We start from the raw sequence: 22,309 nt of genomic DNA, 5'->3' as shown, positions 1-22,309 counted from the left end.
GTTAGGGCTTTTGATTGGACTATGTCAGTGAGGTGTGACCCAGGCTGGGTCTCCACCCTCTTGCTGGGGTCTTATGAAAACTGAGAACTGGAAGTAGAAACACAGAGAAAAGAAGTCACCACGTTGACCCTGCCAAGCGACAGAGAGGACTCCAGAGATCAGCCACCATCTTGCCTTGTCACATGGCAGGAGCCCAGGATCTGCCAGCAGCCAGCCTTCTTGGTAGCATTTCTGATGATGCCCTGATCTGGACATTTTCATAGCCTTAGAACTGTAAGCTTTTACCCTAATAAATTTCTCATTATAAAAGCCTGTTTTTTTTAAAATACAGGTACATACCTAGGAGTGGTGGAATTGCTGGTTTTTTTTTTTCTGTTTTTTTCTGGGGTTTTTTTGTTTGTTTTTTCTGTTTTTGTTTTTTTTTTTAATACAGGTACACACCTAGGAGTGGTGGAATTGCTGGGTCATATGATAACTTTGTGTTTGAGATTTTGAGGGAATGCTAAACTGTTTTCCAAAGTGGCTGTGCTGTTTTACAATCCCAACAGCATTGTATGAAGGTTCCACCTTTTCCACATCCTCGCTGATGCTTGTTATTGACTGTCATTTTATTTTAGCCATCCTAATGGGTGTGAAGTAATATCTCACTATGGTTTTGACTTGCATTTCCCTAATAGCTAATGATGCCTCGCATCTTTTAATGTGCTTATTAGACCATTTTTCAATTTTTTATTCTTGATTCTTTTTTTTGAGAGAAAACTAAATAGAGGAAAAGGAAAATTAATTTTAAATAGATTTCCCAGTTTCATTGATTTAGATGAATCCTGAAAATGTAAGTTGAGCCCTTTGCTCTTTTGGAATTTATTTCACTTTTGACCTACCTTTTTTATTTGCCTCAGAGGCTGTGCTGTACCTGATGTTCCAAAATATTTGAATGAAGAATAAATGAAGACATATTTTGCTGGGAGTGAGGGGGACTAAGTAGAAAGGGACTTATTCTTCATGCTGATTTTATGCCTAGTGGCCCACTAAAAATCATAAACACCTTTCCGATATTAATAACATACCAAAACTGTATTGATGTAGATGGTGAACCTTTTAAACACTTTTACTAAAATATGTTGGTTGAAATCTGTCCAGTTTACTTATTACAATATACAATAATATACTTTTAAAATCATATTAGGAAAGTATGTATGCATTTCACTAGGGTATTCCTTATTTTTCTTTTTAAAATATTTATTATTTTAAAATTTATTTTTCTCCCCTTATCCCCCGAATTGTCTGCTCTGTGTCCATTTGCTGCCTGTTCTTCTGTGACCACTTTCTATCCTTATCAGCGGCACCGGGAATCTGTGTTTCTTTTTTTTTTTTTTTAAGATTTATTTATTTATTTCTCTCACCTCCCCCCCAGTTGTCTGTTCTCTGTGTCTATTTGCTGCATCTTCTTTGTCTGCTTCTGTTGTTGTCAGCGGCATGGGAATCTGTATTTCTTTTTGTTGCATCATCTTGCTGTGTCAGCTCTCCATGTGTGTGGCGCCATTCTTGGGCAGGCTGCACTTTCTTTCACACTGGGCGGCTCTCCTTACGGGGCGCTCTCCTTACGGGGTGCACTCCTTGTGCCCATGTGGGGCTCCCCTACACGAGGGCCACCCCTGCATGGCACAGCACTCCTTGCGCACATCAGCACTGCACATGGTCCAGCTCCACACGGGTCAAGGAGGCCCGGGGTTTGAACCGCGGACCTCCCATGTGGTAGGCGGACGCCCTATCCATTGGGCCAAGTCCGCTTCCCTCCTTATTTTATTTTCAAGTACCCCGTAAAGGAGGTGTATTAGTCAAGCAAAAGGGTGCTGATGTAAAGTACCAGAAATCTGTTGACTTTTATAAAGGGTTTTTATTTGGGGTAAAAGCTAACAGTTACAAGGCCCTTTACAAAGAACCCAACTCAGGCTGCTTTCTCACCAAAGTCATTTGCCACCTGTTGAAGCAAGATGCTGGGCAATCTCTGCAAGGATTCAGCCTCCCCTCTGGGCTTCCCCTCTCTCAGGGAAAGGCTGGCACAGGGCTTGTCTCTCGGGCTTCCTCTTCCTCTTGAGGCCCCGCTCCTTCCCAGTCTCAGCCATAAGCTATCAGGCAAGTGGCTCATCCCTCTTCTCAGGACTTTAGCTGTTTGAACCTTCTCCTTTCTGTCCCATGGCAGGACCGGAATGACCAAGTTTTCCCTTCTTCTGTGTCTTTTTGAGTTAGTGTCCATTTATATCAGCCCACCGAGGCAGCGGGGACTCAAACTGAGTCACAGTCCTACTGACATGGTCCAGTCAGCGCCATAATCTTTTGTCAGGTAAACTTAAAACCTTGGAATTTAATACAATCAAAGAGTATTACACCCAGGGGAACAGACCAGTTTACAAGCATAGTTTTTTCTTTTTTGGGGTTCATAAATAATCTCAAACTGCCACAGGACGGTAGACTGGTAAACATTTTTCCAGGAGTTAGTACATTTTTGCTATTTCTCTCCTAAGCTGCACTGCAGTCTTTTTATTTTTTTTTCTCTGGCCCTGTAGAGAATTATCTTCACATTCTGCAGTCACAAATCAATCAAGAATTTCTTAAATAGTTGTTAAATTTTTGAGGTCCACTATATTGAATTCAGGTTGTATGGATTTGATTTATATTATTGTATAATGTTGATACCATTAAGAAATGGGGAAGTCAGCTAGATTTAGGGGAAAAAATCCCCAAAACTTCCATTTGAGAATTGTTCGAAGAAGCTGTGGGATTGGCTAGTGGAAGTGTGAGGGCAGTGCTTCTCGAACTCGAGTTAGCATTGGAACCACTTGGAGGGTTTTTAGAAGACAGAATGCTGGGCCCACTCCTGGTGTTTCTGGATTTTGGATTCAGTAGGTCTGGGTTGGCCTGAGTATTTGCATTTCTAACAAGTTCTCAGGTGATGTAGATGCTGATGGCTTGGGTCCGTACTTTGATTTGGAGGCATTTGAAGTGTAGGATGAATGTGTGAATGAGGGGAGGGCAAGGCTAAAGGCTGGACTGGGGCAACCTGTGCATCCAGATGATTTAGTGCTTAGTGACCACTAAAAATCATATACCTTTCCGATGTTAATTGTGTACATGGAGCCATGGAGGGGGGGTGTTATCTGAGGTGAGACATAGACAAGTGTTGAGGACTGAAAGGGAATACAGTGGGTGAGGAGTAACTGGTAGAAGAATGGCTGGAGGAGGAAGAGAAGCCTCTCAGAGGTGGGGATGGAATGGGCAGAGGGTTATAAAGAGACTTAGACCAGTTGAGGCCTTTGTAAAGGTTCAGGAGAAGAGGGACTGAGCCTCACCGAGCTGGTAGGTATTGTGGACAGGCAGGCCTGACCTTTCCAACACTCTTCCAGAAGGTCCGCACTCCGGGGTAGCGGGATGGTTGCTGAGTGGGGCCACAGGGTCAGTGTGACTAACCTTTTGTAAGATAAGGGAGCCCTAGGAGTCATGACTGACTCTTCTTCCTCTTTTTGCCTGTTGCTTCTCATCAACCTAAAAACAGGCCAAGCCTTGTAAACTAGAAGCAGGTTCCTTTGTGCCAGTAGTGACTGCCGAGTTTTATTTTTTTTCTCCGAGTTTTATTTTTTCTCCTTTCATGCATTTTCCTGTTTGGCTTATTAGCTTTAAAGGTATGTGCTACCATGTGTGTAGTTGCCTTAGCATAACTTGATATAGGCTGAAGCTGATTTTGAGAATAGGCACCTACATATGGGAGTGTTTTTGATAATAATCTCATGAACATCAGAAGGTTTGCTACAGTAAAGAAACCCGAGATGGGCAGTGGCCCGTGCTGTTGGGTCCTCTGAAACTGAGCTGCATTCCACCCATCCTGCTGTTTTCACAAGTCAAGCCAAACATCCTTTTGTTTTATTTTATTGTATTTTATTTTAAAGGAATCTTCATTGTGTCTGGCCTGTAAAGCATTTCTCGTGGGTTTCCAAAGGAGGCCAGTGCCTTCCCCATTTTATCTCGTGAGGCCATCTGTTGTTTAGGAGAGAGGGTTTACTAGCAGTACCTCTAAACTAACTGTCCAGGTCCACCTGTGACTTGCTGGTGTGGTCAAGAGTTGAGAAAAATCTACCCACTTTATGCTCTCCAATTTGCCAATTTGCCACTCACTCAGCTGGTTGCACATTTTTACATTCCTGCCTCCAATTAATGGGCAGGACTAGTCGGGAAGCATTTCACAGCCGTGCTTCTGTGGGAAGATGTCACATCAGAGTCCCCAGGATCGCCCCCAGCTTCGATGATTTGCTGGGAGGACTCAGAGGATTCAACATATAGTTGTAATCACAGCTGTGATTTATTATAATGAAAGGATACAAAACAAAATCAGCAAAGGGAAAAGGTGCACAAGGGGAAGTCTGGGAGAAAGCGTGGGCAAGCTTCCAAGAGTCCTCGCCCAATGGAGTCACACAGGACATGCTTAATCCTCCCAGCAGCAATTTGTGACAATATGTGCGGAATTTTGTCAAACAGGGAAACTCATTAGAAGACTCATTAGAGACTCGCAACCTAGGGTTTTTTATTAGGGTCTTGATTCGCAGGCTCCTTCTGCCTAGCACATACTGAAATTCCAGACTCCCAGCAGGAAAGCAGGCATTTGGCATAAACCATTTGGTTTGTACAGTTTAGGCACAATGAGTCACTCTTACTAGTTTGTGTGGTGGAACCATCCTGAAATCCAGACTTCCAGGTTGGTGACCCAGGGCCAGTCGAGTAAGCAGGTCTTTCAAAGGGTAGCTGTGATGTTAGCTCTTTTCTGCACAGGTGGAGATGAGGATGAAGGGTGAAGATGGTGGCGGAAGTCTCTAACTTCACTTGGGGTGGGGTCTGTCTGTGTTGCCTTGGGACTCAGTGCTAAGAGAGCTTTTCTCCCTCTATTCAGTGCGGCGGGATGGGGGTAGGGGAGGGCAGAAGCAAACGGGTCGCACACCCAGGTCTTGCTTTCACGGGCAGAGAAAGGAGATAGTCCAAGTTGGAAGAGTTCAGGGCCTGTCTACCTGTTCCTTCATTGATTCCTTCGTTCTTTAACATGTTCTTATTGATGCCTGACCTCTGGCAGGCACTGTGCCAGGTGCAGGGATACTGTGGGGAGCACCGCAAAGTCTCTGCCCTCAGGAGACCCACAGTGTAGCAGGAGAAACTGGCAAGCGAAGGGGCAATTACTATTCATTGTGATGAAGATATACCAAGTGCCCCAGGGCACCTATCCCAGGCTTAGTGGGAAGGAAGGAGTTTTGTAATCAGACCAACCAGGTAGGAGTCATACCTTACTGCCAGTTCGCTCAGTGACTTCGGTCAAGTTGCTGCATCTCTTTGCACCTGCGTTGCAACCATTAAGGTTGTTGTGAGAATTAAAAAGGGACTCCCGAGTCCCTCCCAGAGCATCTCACCCCACCCACGTGTCAGGGTGGATGTGGGCAGGCAGGTGGCAGGGCCCTGCCTCCACTCCTCCAGCCTGCTCCCCTTCCTGCCCTGGGGGCCAGAATGTAGATAGTGTACCAAAGTCCCTAAATCCCTTCTTTTCTATGCACTTTTTAATTTAAGAGTGTGGGGTCCCAGGTGGGAAACCCCTGACATAAAGTCTGTCAATGTTTGGAAAAAAATAAAAAATAAAATAAGGTAATACGTGTCAAGTACATGTCTCAGTGGCTGGCACAGTGGAAGTGTTCACTCAGTCGGAGCCGGGGGAAGGGAATGTTAGCCAGAGGAAAGGGCACGATGCCCAGTGTGAGCCCAGCCTCCCCGCCCCTCCAGCCCTGGGCTCGGGTGCACAGCAGGCCTGCAGGCCTGCCGTCATGCCCTGCCACCGTTCCCAGAATGCTTGCCGTTTCATTTTTCTGGCTCTTGGGCATACCTTTCTGTCTGCCTGGGATGCCCAGCTACTTTTGTCAATTTAAGAATGTCTGCTCATCTTATCAGGACCCAACTCGAGTATCTTTGAAGACTTTCGTAGCGAAGCCCTGCAGTCAGGATTGCCCACTCTCTCCTTTGTCCCCTGTGTTCCACGGCCGCTCACAACTCTGTTGAGTGGAGGGGTGGGATTCCTGGGTGGTGGGTTTCTTATCATAGATTGGGTGAAACCGGAAAAAAAATTTTTATTGTGATAATATATATTCAACCTAAAGTTTCCCGTTGTACCACTTTCAAGTACACATTTCATTGGTATTAATTTCACTCACAATGTTGTGCTGTCATCACTGTCATCTATTACCAAAACTTTTCCATCACCACAAGGAAAATTTTGTACTCCTTAAAGTAGTAACTGTACATCCCCTCTACCCCCACCCCATCCCTGCTAACCTGTAATCTACTTTCTGTCTCTCTGAATTTGCATATTCTGGTTCTTTCATATAAGTGAAAGCTGTATTATTAGGCTGGTTGATTTTTGAGGGCAGGGGTGGTTTTATTGGTATTATTTGTATGTACATTGTCGATCAGTTTATAGAGAGCTGCTCGGTGGTTGTCGAGGGGGTGAGTGAATGAATGAGTTTGTGTCAGTTGGACTAGAAAACCAAACCTGAAATAGATATGTCAGTAAAGTAGGGTCTCTGTTCTCAGAGCAGAGCTTACAGTCTAGAGGAGGAGACTGACAGTAATAGGTAAACACCAATATGTAATTAGAAACTGAGAAGGGACACAGGAAAGCAGAGACTCTTGTCCAGCAGCAGGTACAGAGGGGGTTGGAATAGGGAGAAATGGGAGGTCCAAATGTCATGGCCATGTGTGTGATCATCTGGGGCATGGGTGGTGGTAGAGGAGGAAAGACTCGTCAGGCAGGAGCAGCGGGAGCCTCCAGTGGAAGCTGGATGGGTGATCAAAGGTTACCAGCACCTCAGCTGCCGGGGGCAGGGCAGGGAGGGGCCAGGGGAGCCAGGACCTAAGTGGATGCCTGGGAGGTTGAAGTGGACCAGCCCAGGGGAGCCAGGCAAACTGGGGTCAAGGAACCCAGGGTTGATTGGGGAAGTGGTATCCAATGAGCTGAAAGACCTGCTGGAGCTGGCCCCAGAGTTAGTAAATATGTGCTGAGTAAATAATGCTCATGACTAAAAGTTATATGCACTTAAAATGGGCCAGGTCTGTTCTAAGTGTTTTACATATGTTCATTATGTTTAATACTTATATAACCTTATCTGGTATGTGCTATTTTTAGCCCTAGTTTACAGATGAGGAAACTGAGGCCTTGGAGCAGTTAAATGCTTATCCAGGTTCACATAGCCAGTAGGTGTGAAGCTGGGACTCAAACCCAGGCTGTCTGGCCCTAGAGTACAAAGTCTTAACCATTAACACTGCAGTCTCCTAATTAGGAAGTAAACCCTAATATTGGATATCTATCCTGTGCTAAATTCCTGGGGGAGAACTGCTACAGATAGAAGGATGGATAGCAGATTGTTTATAATTTCAAGTAAGTTGCAGAATGGTCAGAGAGACAAACTTGTAAACATAATTTTTTAAAAGTCAGTGAAACTTTTTTGAGAGCAACAAGGGACTTTCACCTTTCTCTCATAACTGGGATACATTGAGCCATTGGCAGAGGGAAATGTTTTGCTATTTCAAATATTAGGTGACAAGCATCCTAATATTTATAATACTATCAAGCTGCAGTTTGAGAAAAAGTAAAACCACTTGTGTAAAAAGTTCTTTTTAGATAAAAATACAGATTATTCAAAAATATCTTGATGAAAAATTAAATACGACATAAGGTAAGGTCCTTGCTGTATTTTGGAGTTTTGACTATTACGGATGTGTGAAGCACTGTGAACCTAGGAGGTAACTCACTTCCATTTTCCGAATAAGAAGAAAAGCCCAGCCTATGAGAGGGGACAAGGAGAGAGGCGACCCCTTGATGGGAAACCTGCTTGGGGGTGGGGTTTGGGTGATTCTTGTAGGAGAGAAGAGGATGTCCTCTTGCCATGAACTACTTTTTGGACCCACTGGGAACAGCAGGTTTGAGAAAGAGGAGGAAGGGAGAGAAGAGGAAAGCCTGGCACAAGAGGCAGGTCTGAGGGTAGGTACGTGAGACCTTTGGTCTTAGCGGAAACAGCTGCCTATACTCAGGGATCAGGAAGTAAATGCTCCATCAGATGGATCAGATGCATGGGGATGCACTTCTAGAAGCTCCAGTTTAATTGCTGTTTCGGTTATTCTTTGTCTCAGGTCTGTAACCTCTCATCTTAAGATGATGTTTTGTCCAGCCTTCCTCTCTCTCAACCAAGGATCATGAGCTTTTAGTTTAAGGCACAGAATCTGGCTTGGAGAAGAAGAAAGGGTTCTATCCAGGTTTTTTTGTTTTTTTTTTTCAGAGTCTTTAGGTCTCCAGTGCTTCAATCTCTCAGTTCAGCTTTCCATTTACTTCAGACTTTTCCTCCTTTTGCTTTGCCTTGATAGGTATATCCCAAGAAGCTCCATTTCTTTCTCATGACAAAAATCAGTCATTTGATTCCTCTCTCATGAAGAGTTTGAACTGCACTTTCAGTCGAGGCTTGTTCAGTTTGGACATCTGAAGAGGACCTGTCAGGTTGGCTTTTCTGTTCTTTATTTCAGCATCATTGGCACAGAATTCAGTTGTCTTTCCATTGTGGGTTTTGAGATGTGCTCTTTACTTTGAAACATCCCTCAGTTTCCTCCTGGATCCTCCTGCCTGGTCATCAGCATGGTCTCCACCCCGTTTCCAACTTATCACCCCTGTTCTCTTCTCCAAAAGAAGTCTACTGATTCTTTTTTTTTTTTAAAGATATATTTTACTTATTTCCCTCCCCCCCAGTTGTCTGTTCTCTGTGTCCATTTGCTGCGTGTTCTTGTTTTTGTCTGCCACTGTTGTCAGTGGTACAGGAATCTGTTTTTTTTTGTTGCATCATCTTGCTGTGTCAACTCTCCGTGTGTGCGGTGCCATTCTTGGGCAGGCTGCACTTTTCTTTCGCGCTGGGCAGCTCTCCTTACGGGGCGCACTCCTTGCACGTGGGGCTCCCCTATGCAGGGAACACCCCTGCGTGGCAGGGAACTCCTTGTGCGCATCAGCACTGTGCATGGGCCAGCTCCACACAGGTCAAGGAGGCCCGGGGTTTGAACTGCAGACCTCCCATGTGGTAGATGGACACCCTGTCCACTGGGCCAAGTCCACTTCCCAATTAAGTGATTTTAATTTTGGCTCTTCGCTGTTCAGAAGAAGAGGTTAACATTCTGGGAAATAGGGAAGTGGATGTGGCTCAAGTGATTGGGCTTTCGTCTACCATGTGGGAGGTCCAGGGTTTGATTCCTGGGGCCTCCTGGTGAAGGCAAGCTGGCCTGTGTGGCAGGCTGGCCCAAGTGGAGTGCTGGCTTGAGCAGGAGTGCTTGCCCACGCGAAGAGCTAGCCTGAGCAGAGTGCTGGTGCAGCAAGATAAGAGAGCAAAAAGAGACACAGAGGAGAGACAATAAGAGACCAGCAGACCAGGGAGCATAGGTGGCGCAAGAGATTGAGTGCCTTTCTCCCACTCTGGAAGGTCCCAGGATCAGTTCCTGGTGCTGCCTAAAGAGAAGACAAGCAGACACAGAACACACAGCAAATGGACACAGGGAGCAGACTAATGGGGCAGGGTGGTGGTGGTGGTGGTGAAAAATAAATAAATCTTAAAAAAAAACCTCTGGGAAATAGCTCAAAGGGGACTGTCCCCAGTTGGTGGGTACCGCTGACCTGGAACCTCTTTCCTGTTCCCTGCTGCAGGCCCAAGACCCTGCTTTCCCCCTTATGGGGCAGTTTTCACCACTCAATCCAGCTCCTGGGTCCCTGTACCCTCCAGCTGGCTTGTGAGAGTGGGACGTCTCCCTGTTTTCCCCACAGTTGTGGGCTTTTCTGGTTCTTTCAGTGTTTGTTGGAGAAAGTTGTAGCTGCGGGGGATGGTCAGAAGTTTGTAAGTGTCTGTAGAGAAAGGACTTAGGAAGGTTTCTTTTCTTTTCTTTTTTTTTTTTTAAACAAATCAATTTTATTGATACATTTTAATGAAGCATATAGTTCATCCAGAGTGTACAATCAGTGGTGTTTGGTATAATCACATAGTTGTGCATTCATCACCTTAGTCATCATTAGAGCATTTTCATTATTTAAATAATAATAAACAAAAAGCAAATAAACAAGAAAAGTTTTCACCCCTCAATCTCGTTGTGCTTCCCCTGCTGTACCAAGCTGCTATTTCTGCCTATTGTTGCACTATTACTTACTTATTTATTAATTTTATCGAGATTTATTCACATTCCATATGATCTATCCAAAGTGTATAATCAGTGGCTCTTGGTATAATTCATTACCACAAAAAATGTTAGAACACTTTCATTACTCCAAAAAGGAAAACTCCACACCCCTTGGCAGTCCTTCCCCATCCCTACGTCACCAGTAATCTAACCTCATCTTTATAAATTGATTTATATTTAGGAAGGTTTCTTGAAGAGGTTTTGGGAATGGAAAGAAGATGGTTGGGAGCTGTGGAAGAGGAAAGAGAGGAAGAGAGGAAGGGAGGAGATAATGGTCAGTGAGTACATCTACTCTGTTAGGGGTTTTATTGGTTCCCCCAAAAAAGATATGGTGAAGCCTTAAACCCCAGTCTGTGAATGTGACCCTATTTGGATATAGGGTCTTTAAGATGTGATTAGTTAAGATGAGGCCATACTAGATTGGGGTGGGCCCTAAGGCAACATGACTGGTGTTCTAAGAAGAGGGGAAGAGACCAGAGAAGGTGGCCACGTGACAACTGGGGCGGTGACTGAGATGCCGCAGCTGCCTGCGGATGCCAGGCGGCCGGCGAACCAGCAGCTGGGAAGAAGAAAGCCTTCTTCCCTGCAGGTCTCAGAGGGAGTATGACCCTGCCAGCTCCTGGATTTTGGACTTCCAGCCTGCAGAACTGAGACAATTTTGGTTGTTTTAAATCACCCAGTTTGTGGCACTATGTTATGGCAGCCCAGGGAAATGAGGGCATACATTTCTCTTGTTTATTATTTAAAACAGTTCTTGTGTTGCGGTTTTATTGGAGTTTACAGATGAGGAAACACTGGCTCAAAAAGATCAAGTTCCTTGTTCAAGGTCACAAGATGTTAAAACGACAGAGGTGAGGTTCATATCATGTCTTCTCTTGTTAAAAATCTCTTTCCCCTGCTGTGGGGTTGGTATGATTGGGAGACTCACAGCAGTGGGTGTGGATGCCTCCCAAGTGTCGAGACAGGGGGGCCAGGAGGTGGATGCATAGGAGCAGGAGAAGGCAGTAGATGCTGCTAGGGACTAGGGAAGGGGTTATTTCAGACAGATATATATATATATATATATATATATATATATATATATAGGGTTAGGTGGGAGGTTAAAATTGGAATTGTAGACTTGGTGGCATCCAGTTGAAAGTAATAGTTAAACCTAGTACTGGGTTGACTGGTGAATCTAGAAGAGCCTCAGCAAATCTTTTTTTTTTCTTTTTTCTTTTTAATCTGTGGTCATTATTTTCCATCATATAGTCTGCTTTCCTTATAATGTTTTAGTGAGTCATCCGAGTAGCAAATATACAAATATCGATTAAAGATGAAGATATTAAAGAGGAGGGAAATGAAATGACTTGTATAAAGTCATATGAGCTAAAAAAACACAAAAACCTGTTTCCTTGGCTCTTCTACTTTTAAGCTTTTTCCAATTCCCTGTAAAGCAGGCTATACCCTGTAAAACAGCCTGTCCTGGGGCATTAGATCATTTCCATTTTTATACTTCTAATACACAGTAACAGTTAATATACCCAATGAAGAAGGATTTCCACAGTTTTTCTCCAGAAGAAATAAAATTGAAATAATCAGCTCAAAGAGAATGTCAGTTGGATCTGTGAATTTTTATGTTCAACTTTATTTTTTTTTATTTATTTTTTTAAATTTTACATTAAAAAAATATGAGGTCCCCATATAGCCCCCATCCCCTCACCCCACTCCTCCCACATCAGCAACCTCTTTCATCATCATGGCACATTCACTGCATTTGGTGAATACATTTTGGAGCACTGCTGCACCACATTGATAGTGGTTTACATTGTAGTTTACACTCTCACCCAGTCCACCCAGTGGGCCATTGCAGGACCTACGATGTCCAGGAACTGTCCCTGCATTACCACCCAGCACAGCCAAGTCCTGAAAATGCCCCCACATCATATCTCTTCTTCCTTCTCCCTACCCTCAGCAGCTACCACGGCCACTTTCTCCACATTAATACTACATTTTCTTTCATTACTAATCACAGTAGTTCATGAAGAGAATATCAGTAAGTCCACCCTAATCCGTACTCTATTCCTCCATCCTGTGGACCCTGGGATGGTTATGTCCATTCCACCTCTATATCGAGAGGGGGCTTAGATTGGCTTCAAGACTGGCCACGTTTGAGCAACATGGAGACTCTCAGAAGGTAATTCTTAGGCACCCTGTAGCTCTAGGCCTAGTTCTTATTTCAGTTGTACAGGCTCACAAGCATAGTCATTAGTATCGGGCTCATTGTTGGACCATCCTTCCTTATTGGTCTTAGCCATTGCACTTGGGGGATTGTTGCTGTTCCATTGGGGAATGTGATAGAACCCACCTAGCTAGGAATTCCATACTCCCTCAGTTGTCATTTTTAACTGTAACCACTATGAAAATATCCAAACATTTTTATGTACTCTGTATACATGCCCTGGAGAACTCCCTTCCAATCATGTGCCCCCTATCAATAACATCCCACACCAGTATTCCTCCCCTGCCATAGTTGCACCTCTCTGTGATCCAAAACTTCTTCGAAAATGAATCCTAATATATTGCCAGGTTCCATTAATAGTAAAATGGAATATAGTGATGAGTTTAAAGGTTAGATATAGAATACATACTAATTTAGAAAAATTAAAGTAAAAATAAATTGGATTCAACTTTAATCATCCATGAAGAGAAGGTGAATATCCTATCTTGACGGTTTTTTTTTTGTATCGTGCACATTTTAGACTACTTGTAATGCAAAAGTGATTTTCTTTAAAGATTTATTTTTATTTATTTCTCTCCCCTTCCCCCGTCCTCCCCCCCCATTGTGTCTGCCCTTTGTGTCCATTCGCTGTATGTTCTTCTGTGTCCGCTTGTATTCTTATCAGTGGCACTGAGAATCTGTGTCTCTTTTTGTTGTGTCATCTTGCTGTGTCAGCTCGCCATGTGTGCAGTGCCACTCCTGGGCAGGCTGGACTTTCTTTCATGCTGGGCGGCTCTCCTTACAGGGGGCACTCCTTGCGTGTGGGGCTCCCCTACACAGGGGACACCCTTGTATGGCAGGGCATTCCTTGTGCGCATCAGCACCGTGCATGGGCCAGCTCCACACAGGTCAAGGAGGCCCTGGGTTTGAACCATGGACCTCCCATGTGGTAGGCAGATGCTCTATCCGTTGAGCCAAGTCTACTTCCCAAAAGTGATTTTTAAGTGATTTTTTAATCAGATAGTTGTAAGGATTTTCTAGGACTAAAGAAATTAATGAGGGAAGCAGACTTGGCCCAGTGGTTAGGGCATCCGTCTACCACATGGGAGGTCCACAGTTCAAACCCCGTGCCTCCTTGACCCATGTGGAGCTGGCCCATGCGCAGTGCTGATGCGTGCAAGGAGTGCCCTGCCACGCAGGGGTGTCCCCCGCGTAGGGGAGCCCCACGCGCAAGGAGTGCACCTGTAAGGAGAGCCGCCCAGTGCCAAAGAAAGTGCAGCCTGCCCAGGAATGGCGCCGCCCACACTTCCCGTGCCGCTGAGGACAACAGAAGCGGACAAAGAAACAAGATGCAGCAAATAGACACAGAGAACAGACAACTGGGGGAGGGGGAAGGAATTAAAAATAAATAAATAAATCTTAAAAAAAAAAATAATGAAATAAATGCATATTTCTAAAGAATTTGTAGGATTATAAAGAAAATACCATATAAATACTTATCTGCATGGTTGGGATGTTTTAGCTAAATTAATTTTGTTCTGTGTTATTGTCCTTATGTACTGTTATGAAGGAATTTGCACAAAGATGACAATTTTCTAAAACAAATAAATTAGAAAGCTGAACAATTTCGTTTGTAGAAGAAAAGCAAATTCTTCCTAGTATTTGCTAAGGCAGAATTCTTTTCGTAATGAAAGACCCAATTTTAATTTTGTATGAGATCATCACAGATAAGAATCACTTTGTAAGAGTTGTATGTTAAGTGCATCATAAATTCTAATAGAAAATGAAACTTTAAAACATCCCATTTATAAAACACATGTATTTTTCTCTGTAGTGAAACAGCTTCCAATGAATAATAAGTTTAACTTGATTTTTTTTTGTTAGCTCAAGCTTCATTTCTTATTTGAGAAGGTTGTGTAATAATTTTTACCACACATCCGTAGAAATACAATTTGTTAGAACAAAGACTGTTGTGTGAGAGTAATTACATCTTCCTGGGTGATTTAACTAAACTCGGGCTGTATTGAAGCCTTTTTTGGAGGTGGCAGCTGTAGCCAACCAAGTTCAGACTATAAAATAATGCCTGTGACTAACTGGTACTAATTGTTTGCAGAACAACCAGTGGGAGTGATATTCATGAATACTATGGAAATGAAGTATTCCAAGACCAAATGGTTATCCCTTGTTTTCCACCACCAGGCAAAGTCAAGTGGGAACTCTTAGGCTTCTGTTGTTGGAAGGAAACATAGTGTTTATCTCTTGGGTCCTCTCATCTTATAAATGTGGACATTGAACCTTAGAGAGCAGTGGAAGGGTTAATTCATTGACCTTTAGCCTTTTCTGATCACACACCCTATCAGATTTGTAAGTATCTCCTATGTTATAATTTAATATTTATTTATGAATGATATACCTTAATATAACCTAAAAATATCTTGGTTATCAAAGTAAATACTATGTATATTTAAAAACATAAACACCCAAACTAAATGTTTAAAGGATGAGAGAAAAAATAATGGAAGTAGGTGGTCTGATATTTCCTTCCCACACCTCAAAAAATTGTCAGTATGTGCAGCCCATTTTGAAAACCACTGATTTAAGTCTTTCAGATAAAAAATATATAGAAATTTGCTACTGAAGAAAGAGAAAATCTGTGGATGTAGGGTTCAAGATATGGGAGAATGGTTTTGGGGACGCTTATTTGTTGTAGATGTCTAGGTTAAATAGAATTACTTAGTAATGTCTCCCTCTTCTATTTTATTTCCCCTTTAAATATGAGTTTGTTTAGACCAGGAGCAACTGGGCTCCTGGATGTTTCCATAGGATACTGAACAGAAAAAAATAGTTTGAAGAAGTTGGTAAGGGAGGTGTGTAAGTTAGAATTCTCTTTGAGTGACAGAAACTCAGCTAAATGTAAATTTGAAAAAAGTCAACTTAGCTGTGTAGCTGGGAATTCATAGGACAACGGTGGCTTAGGCATAGCTGGATCCAGAAGCGCAAATGAAGTCATCACATTTCTGTTGGTGCTGCTTTCTCTCTACCAGTGATGTAACCTCTCCACGTGGTGGGGAACATGACAGCCAACAGTGCTGACTTCCTATCAGCCCTGATGAGCAACCCCAATGGAAAGAGGCCATTTCTTTGTCTCTCTCTCTCTCTTTTTTTTTTTTTCAGGAGGTACTTGGAATTGAACCCAGGACCTCATACGTGGGAAGCAGGAGCTCAACCACTGAGCTACACCTGCGCCTCCCATTTCTCTCCTGAAGTCATGCTTTCATCCCAGGGAAGAATGGTTGGCCCAGTCGGGGTTGTGTGTACCATGACCCATGAGGTGGACCATCATAAGGTGGCTCACCATCACCACATGGAAAAGGGGTCAAGCAAGCACCTCAAAGGCAAGGGGAAAGTCTTACAAAAATGGGAGCGAGGGGTATTCTGTACCTCTCTAGGCATACATTTCATTGCCAGCAGGACTCCCATATATTGGGTTCTAGAGATATTTAAAAGGGTATATTAAAAAAGTGTTTCTCAATTAATTAATTAATCTTTGCTTTCCCATTGAACTGAACAAGGAGTTGATGGCATTTAGAAATGTATTGCTATAGAATGAGACCTGGAACTCCTTCCTCATTTGTCAAAGTGCAGCCTTTTTTAGAGAGAGGTATTTGTTGCAGGAGTAAATCTGCTTCTGATTTAGTTCATCCAGAGACACACAGGCTTTTTGGACCAATTATTACCAGACCTTGAGAGAAATCACCTTGTGTGCCATGAGTACTTGAGGGATTAGCGACTGCAAAGATTTATGTGCAGATTAATTGGGGAGTGTGCATTAGATGTTTGTGTTTAGAACCACGGTCCTCTTGCAGATCATTTTCGTTAGTGCTTTACTAAAAATTCTTTAGCCTTATGTAACACTGAGGGTGCAGGGAGATCTGAAGGAGCTATTATTATTTATTTATTATTTAGCCCTCAGCCATGTTGCGTTGAATAGCTCTAGCTAGGGATACGCACGGTATCTAAAGAAACAGCAGCTTCCCTTAGAGCCTAGACTACTTTAGTTGCTTCAGTTGAACAGTGACTGAAATTTATATGACCTTATAACGGGAGTGACAAGATGAGGTACAAGAAATACATGGCTGTTCTGGAAGCAGCGGTTGGTATCACCCCACTGAATAAAAGAGAACTTCTCCCTGAGAGCAGAAGGCACGCGAACCCGTGGCAGCATCCAGGGTAAGCAGAGGAGTTGGACGCGTACGCTGTAAACATGAATCCTTTTTGGGTGTTTGGGGGCCCACGTGGAGAAAAGGGTCATCTCTCTTGTAAGGGTAAAAGATGTTGAGATCTTCATTGAGAACTTGTGGGCCTCCTAGATTGATTTTAAAATGGTAGTGAAATTCATGGTAAGGCATTTCTTTGGGAAACTTTAGAGGTCCTTCCTTCCTTCCTCCCTCCCTCCCTCTCTCTTTCTTTCTTCCTTTTTTTTGAAGATGCATAGATCACAGAAAATGTTACATTAAAAAATATAAGAGGTTCCCATATACCCCCCCCACACACACACACAACAACCTCTTTCATCATCGTGGCACATTCATTGCATTTGGGGAATACATTTTGGAGCACTGCTGCACTGCATGGATAATAGTTTACATTGTAGTTTACACTCTCTAGGGGTACTTTAGAATGGAGTCCTGAGGCAACATCATCACCATAATCATTATTATTACTACTATTTTACTAATATTCTCTTGAAAGTAAAGGAAGTGTGTGTGTGCTTGCACGTGTGTGCAGGAGAGGTGGCGGTGGTGGGGACTGGCATATGGTGACTATAAACATACATGCGGGTTAGTGTTGTTTAGCAAGAGCTATGGAAAACATTGTCATGACCAAATCGTGATTCTTCAAGTAGCTCCTAGAAATGGGGCATACTGTAGTCTGGACCTTGTCTTAGAACAACAAACGTTTTACACTGGGAGGACCTTTTTTCAGGGATGGCAAACAGGTTTCATGCAGCATGCCGATGCCAACTGATGGGTGGGTTACTTGGAGTACCCGAGGCCAAGTCTGGGCTTAGCAGGGAAGGAATATTGCAGTTGTTTAGGGATATTTGTTCTAGACACACAATTGGGAAGTGGTACCACACGGTCTGTTAGTTGCCATTCCTGAATTCTAGCTGTCTTCACATTTTACAAGTAGGAAAGTCAGCCTCATCTGAGTCATGAGGATACAGGGCTTGGCCCTCAGACAGAAACTGGATGCTCTTAATTTTTGGCTCAGGATCACTCATTAAGGGACTCACCATAAGCAAACTTGCATGATTCAGACTTGTAAAGTAGATTGACAGATTATTAATTTCCTTTGGGAGCCAATTTTATCTGATAATGGGAATGTATAAGTACCATAAGGAGGAACTTCTCTACCTCTCCTCTAGTTACCAAATGAAGCCAAGCAAAAGTTAGCTCATTAGAAAATGTTACTTAATAAGGGAAGTTGAATGTTTTATTTGTTTTGGCTTTTTTTTTTTTGACGGGGTGAGTGGGAGAGAACTTTACCTTAAACTTAATCACATAGCTTTGCAGCATAGGACAATATCTTCCTGGTTTCTTTACTACTTTGAGTTCTTTGAATGGTTGCTTCTCTTATCCCCATTTTTTTGTTTGATGGCCCGCTTGTCACCTGACACAACCTTCCTTTAGACTTATTAATATCCTTCACTCAGCTTACAGTAAACTCTCCTTTCTGGTAGCCTAGAAGAGGCTATCTCCTACTAAGATGTGTTGATTTAATTGATCAGTTCTGAATCTTTCAGAGGTACCTTGATGCCTCATTTCCCAGACTTTAATGTGCATATGAATCACCCTGTTAAAATGTGGTTCTGACTGTAGGATGTGGTGGGTCTGAAGGTCTGCATTTCTAACAAGCTCCCGGGTGATGCAGGCACCCTAGCCTGGGTGATGTGCAATGGTCCAGATTTTGCAGGTGGTTCAGTCCATAAACCACACTTTGACTAGGAAACACCTAGAGAAGCATTTTCTGTCACAGGCTACTTGCTGTCTCTTGACTTCACATTTCTCTGGGTGTCATGATGGCATTTCCTTGGCAATTGTTGGTGGCCTCTGTGGTAAGAAGGTGCTGGCTGTGCTTCTATGTAGGGAAATCTTCCAGGAGCATTCTGGCCAGAGATTTCTATAGGCTGGTTCACTGAATAGTGAGGCCTATTTTTCTTCCAAAGAATTCTGTCCCTTTCATTCTTTTCAACAAGTATTCCAATTACTACAACATATGTGTTAATTACTGCATCGTTTTCAGGAGCAGCTGCTTCTGTTTTTAGAACATAATTTGAAGTCAGGCCATCACTCAATATTCAAAAGCTCAGGGAATTCATTCACGTTACCCTGTTCTTTAGTATTTTTTCTTGCTGTCTGCAAACAGGGCTGGGCTTGGGCTTGTACTTGGCAATTTGCATAGCCATGTGCTGGGCCAAACCAACCAGCTACACGGTGTCTCAGTTGACTAAAAGTTTTGAGTTCTTTGAAAACCAGATTGGATGACCTACATGTGGGCATTTACCTCGCTGCCTGCAAATATTTACCAATGATTACTCAGCTTCAGTTTAGTTACGAACGAAGGGGTAAAAGTAATTGACACCCAAGCACATACTGAGCCCCACCTATGGATTTTCCTTATAAAATTTTGTAATATTTTTCATGTCTGACTCATGTTACCTGACACTAATTTTACGTATCTGTCAATCCTGTTGTAAACCAAGAATCTATTTTGGTTCTCTCTGCCAAGTTTTTTTTCTTACATACTACCTAATTTAGGGGGGGCTACCGTCAATAATACTGTATTTTAGAAAAATAACTGATTGTTACTGTGTGTTCCTGTACCTTTCAAAGCAGTCAGGAATATTATAAAAGAAATTTAAAACTGTTTGTCTCAGTAATGCAGAAAACTGACTTTAAAAAGCAGGCTGACTCAATAAAAGAAACAAGCTCGATTCAGAGCAGATACCTGTTGAAAAATTTCACATGAACGCCAAAAGCCTAAGCAAGCCCATCTTGATTTGCCGGCCATTTGTTTATCTTTGGAAGTAATAATAGAAACCCGTATGGGCTGGGCTCTAATCCTGCTGCTTGCTTTGTAGGATGTCCAGATGGCCTTGCATTAGCCCATGCCTACATTTCCTGCTGATCCTTGGAAAGGGGAAATGTGTCCTCGCCTGTCCAAATAGAATCAGCACTATCTTTTATTTCTGTGTCGCTGTGGAGGGAGTGTTTTGCATAGATGCCACAATATCGCTTTGTCTAGCGAACAGAAGAGTGTGTCCAGAACTGGTAGAAGCCACATTCTTCCTCCCACTGGAAGTTTTTCCTCTGACTGCCTGGTGTGAAGCCGCAGGGGCCCAGACACAACCCTGAAATGAATTTGCCTCCTTGTGGTTTTGAAAGACATGGGCAGGATTAACTAAAACATGCAAAAGGGATATTTCTTGTTTGTTTTTTTTTTGGTGGGGGGTACAGTAAAAAGAAAAAGTATTTGCCTTATTTTCTGATGGGGGACAATCGGAAAAAAAGCCACTCTTAAAAGCTGTGAAAAATAAATTCCCTTTCAGTCTATCCAAATGTTTTCTCTATTCTATATGTTAAAGTGGCTAAAAGTGTAAATTTTGCATGTACTTTATCAAAATTTTAAGGAAATGTTTTCTCTAGCTATTTTCTCATCTGCTGAATATTTTCTTAACCTGAAAGGTGAATTCCTACAAGAGCTTGTTTCTCAAGATGACTGATTATTAGGCAGATTGACTTTGCCAAACTTTTACACAGTCACTCATTTTCTCTAATTTTTGAAGATTAAAAACATTAGGGGTGGCAGTTCCGTTCCTGAGACCCAGGAGAAGTGAACACCTAAGTGCACGCAAACACTTGTACGTGAATGTTCAGAGCAGCAGTATTCAAAACAGCCAGCAAGTGGAACAACCCAGCTACCCCCTGACCCTAGATAAATAAAACGGGGTACACCCATAGACTGGGGTATTCTTCAGCCATAATATTTAACCTTGGATGAACCTTGAAAACATTAGGCTAAATGAAAATACCCAGATACAGAAGGCCAGATATCGTATGATTCTGTGTGTATGAAATGTCAAGAACAGACAGATCTATCGACAGAAGCCAGATGAGTGGTTGCCTGGGGTGGGGTGGGGACACTGGGGGTTGATGATGAAGTTCTGGAGGATTTCTTTTTGGGGTAGTGGAAATGTTCTAAAATGATTTCTGGTGATGCCACACAACTGTGAATAGACTAAGAGCCTTGCTATAAACAGGTGAGTTGTGTGTTGTGTGAACTTCAGTGCATATCCCTAGATTTCACTGTGCTGGGGATGACCATATCATTTTGTTTGTTTGTTTTTTAAAGATTTATTTATTTATTTAATCCCCCACCCCCACCCCGGTTGTCTGTTCTCTGTGTCTATTTGCTGCGTCTTGTTTCTTTATCCTCTTCTGTTGTCATCAGCGGCACAGGAAGTGTGGGCGGCACCATTCCTGGGCAGCCTGCACTTTCTTTCGCGCTGGGCGGCTCTCCTTATGGGGCGCACTCCTTGTGCGTGGGGCTCCCCTATGTGGGGGACACCCCTTGCGTGCATCAGCACTGCTCATGGGCCAGCTCCACACGGGTCAAGGAGGCCCGGGGTTTGAACCGCAGACCTCCCATGTGATAGACGGATGCCCTAACCACTGGGCCAAGTCCGTTTCCCCATATCGTTTTTTTAACACTGCCTTTTTCAGGGCGAGGAGTGCCACATCATTATCTTCTCCTTGTGAGTGGGACTGGCACCCCAGCTATACCTCCAGGCACAAGTACCCGACGGAGCCCAGACCTGTGTTGGCAGACGTCCTGCTTTACCAGGTACTTGCTCATTTGTGTCTCATCAACCTACTTACTGGCTCTCCTCCACCAAAGTCTCATGTAAATTATTTCATATCCTAGAGGTAATCAATGACACCATTTTCGATGTTACTGATATAGAAATTGTTCAATGCCAAGTAAAATTTAATTGTAATGTCCTATTTACCAAAGAACAGAAGCATCCTCCCTGCACTTATGATCTGAATTAATAGCCGTAACTTTGCCATGGTTGGGTGAATGCCAGTTGAGGACCTTCCTGGGTAAATCATACCCTCCTGTGTTCCAGAATAAGCGCCAAATGGTAAGATCTGCAACAAGATATTTTGGTGCCTGGGGTTGGAGGTCTTTCTGGTAGATCATGTTTTTTCATTTCCATTGAGGTAGTAGAATTATATAACAGTGGCAAACACTTTGCTGAAAATATAAAAAACATCAATCCACACTGGCTTCTAAAGATTATTTCATTATATACTAGCTTTCAGGGGAAAAGCTAAACATGCGTATTCTCCATTTACTGATTCAATTTAAGTACGAATTAAGTGAGATTTACAAGGGCTTACATTTTATTTTGGCAGATGTTGTGATTATTTTTTTTAGTTACACTTTAACCCCTGATTATAGGACAATTCGTGATTGGCTGGAAGGGGGGGGTGGAGTTTTTTTTTTCCATGTGCTCGTTTTACTGTTCTATCTGTTTAAACTCTCGGTTCCTGCCTGGTGGATTCCAGCCACATGTATGTGAGAGCTCAGGTTTAGTGGAGTATGAATAGCACACTCTGGTATAGCAGATAACAGTTCAAATCCAAGCACTACTACCTTCTAGGTATGTGATCTTGTATTTCTGAGCCTCAGATTCATCTATACAAAGGGAATGTTATCATTGCAGTGAAATTAGTTAATGTATAGCAGGTTCCTGGCACA

The 22,309-nt window shown here is 43.0% G+C and overlaps 1 protein-coding gene across 6 annotated transcripts in view; it reads left to right on the top strand.

Annotated features, from left to right (window-relative positions):
* Window positions 1-22,309, top strand: part of TJP2 (tight junction protein 2) — a 134,147-nt gene that overhangs the window by 5,703 nt on the left and 106,135 nt on the right. Inside the window, exon 2 of one of the 6 annotated variants that reach the window (XM_004454764.5) lies at window positions 21,268-21,388. The exons of 3 other annotated variants lie outside the window; for them this stretch is intronic. Coding sequence is in view for 1 of the 3 variants with exons in the window: in XM_071216682.1 (XP_071072783.1) it covers window positions 21,687-21,689 (3 nt within the window). In the remaining 2 variants the exon portion in view is untranslated. Of the gene's footprint in view, window positions 1-8,466; window positions 8,573-21,267; window positions 21,389-21,671; window positions 21,690-22,309 lie in introns of those variants that run through there. 2 more of the 6 variants (XM_058301702.2, XM_071216682.1) reach the window with 2 other exon arrangements.

Source organism: Dasypus novemcinctus, chromosome 8, assembly GCF_030445035.2.
Source record: "Dasypus novemcinctus isolate mDasNov1 chromosome 8, mDasNov1.1.hap2, whole genome shotgun sequence".
Taxonomy (NCBI): Eukaryota; Metazoa; Chordata; class Mammalia; order Cingulata; family Dasypodidae; genus Dasypus; species Dasypus novemcinctus.
This window is presented reverse-complemented; position numbering and strand designations above follow the sequence as displayed.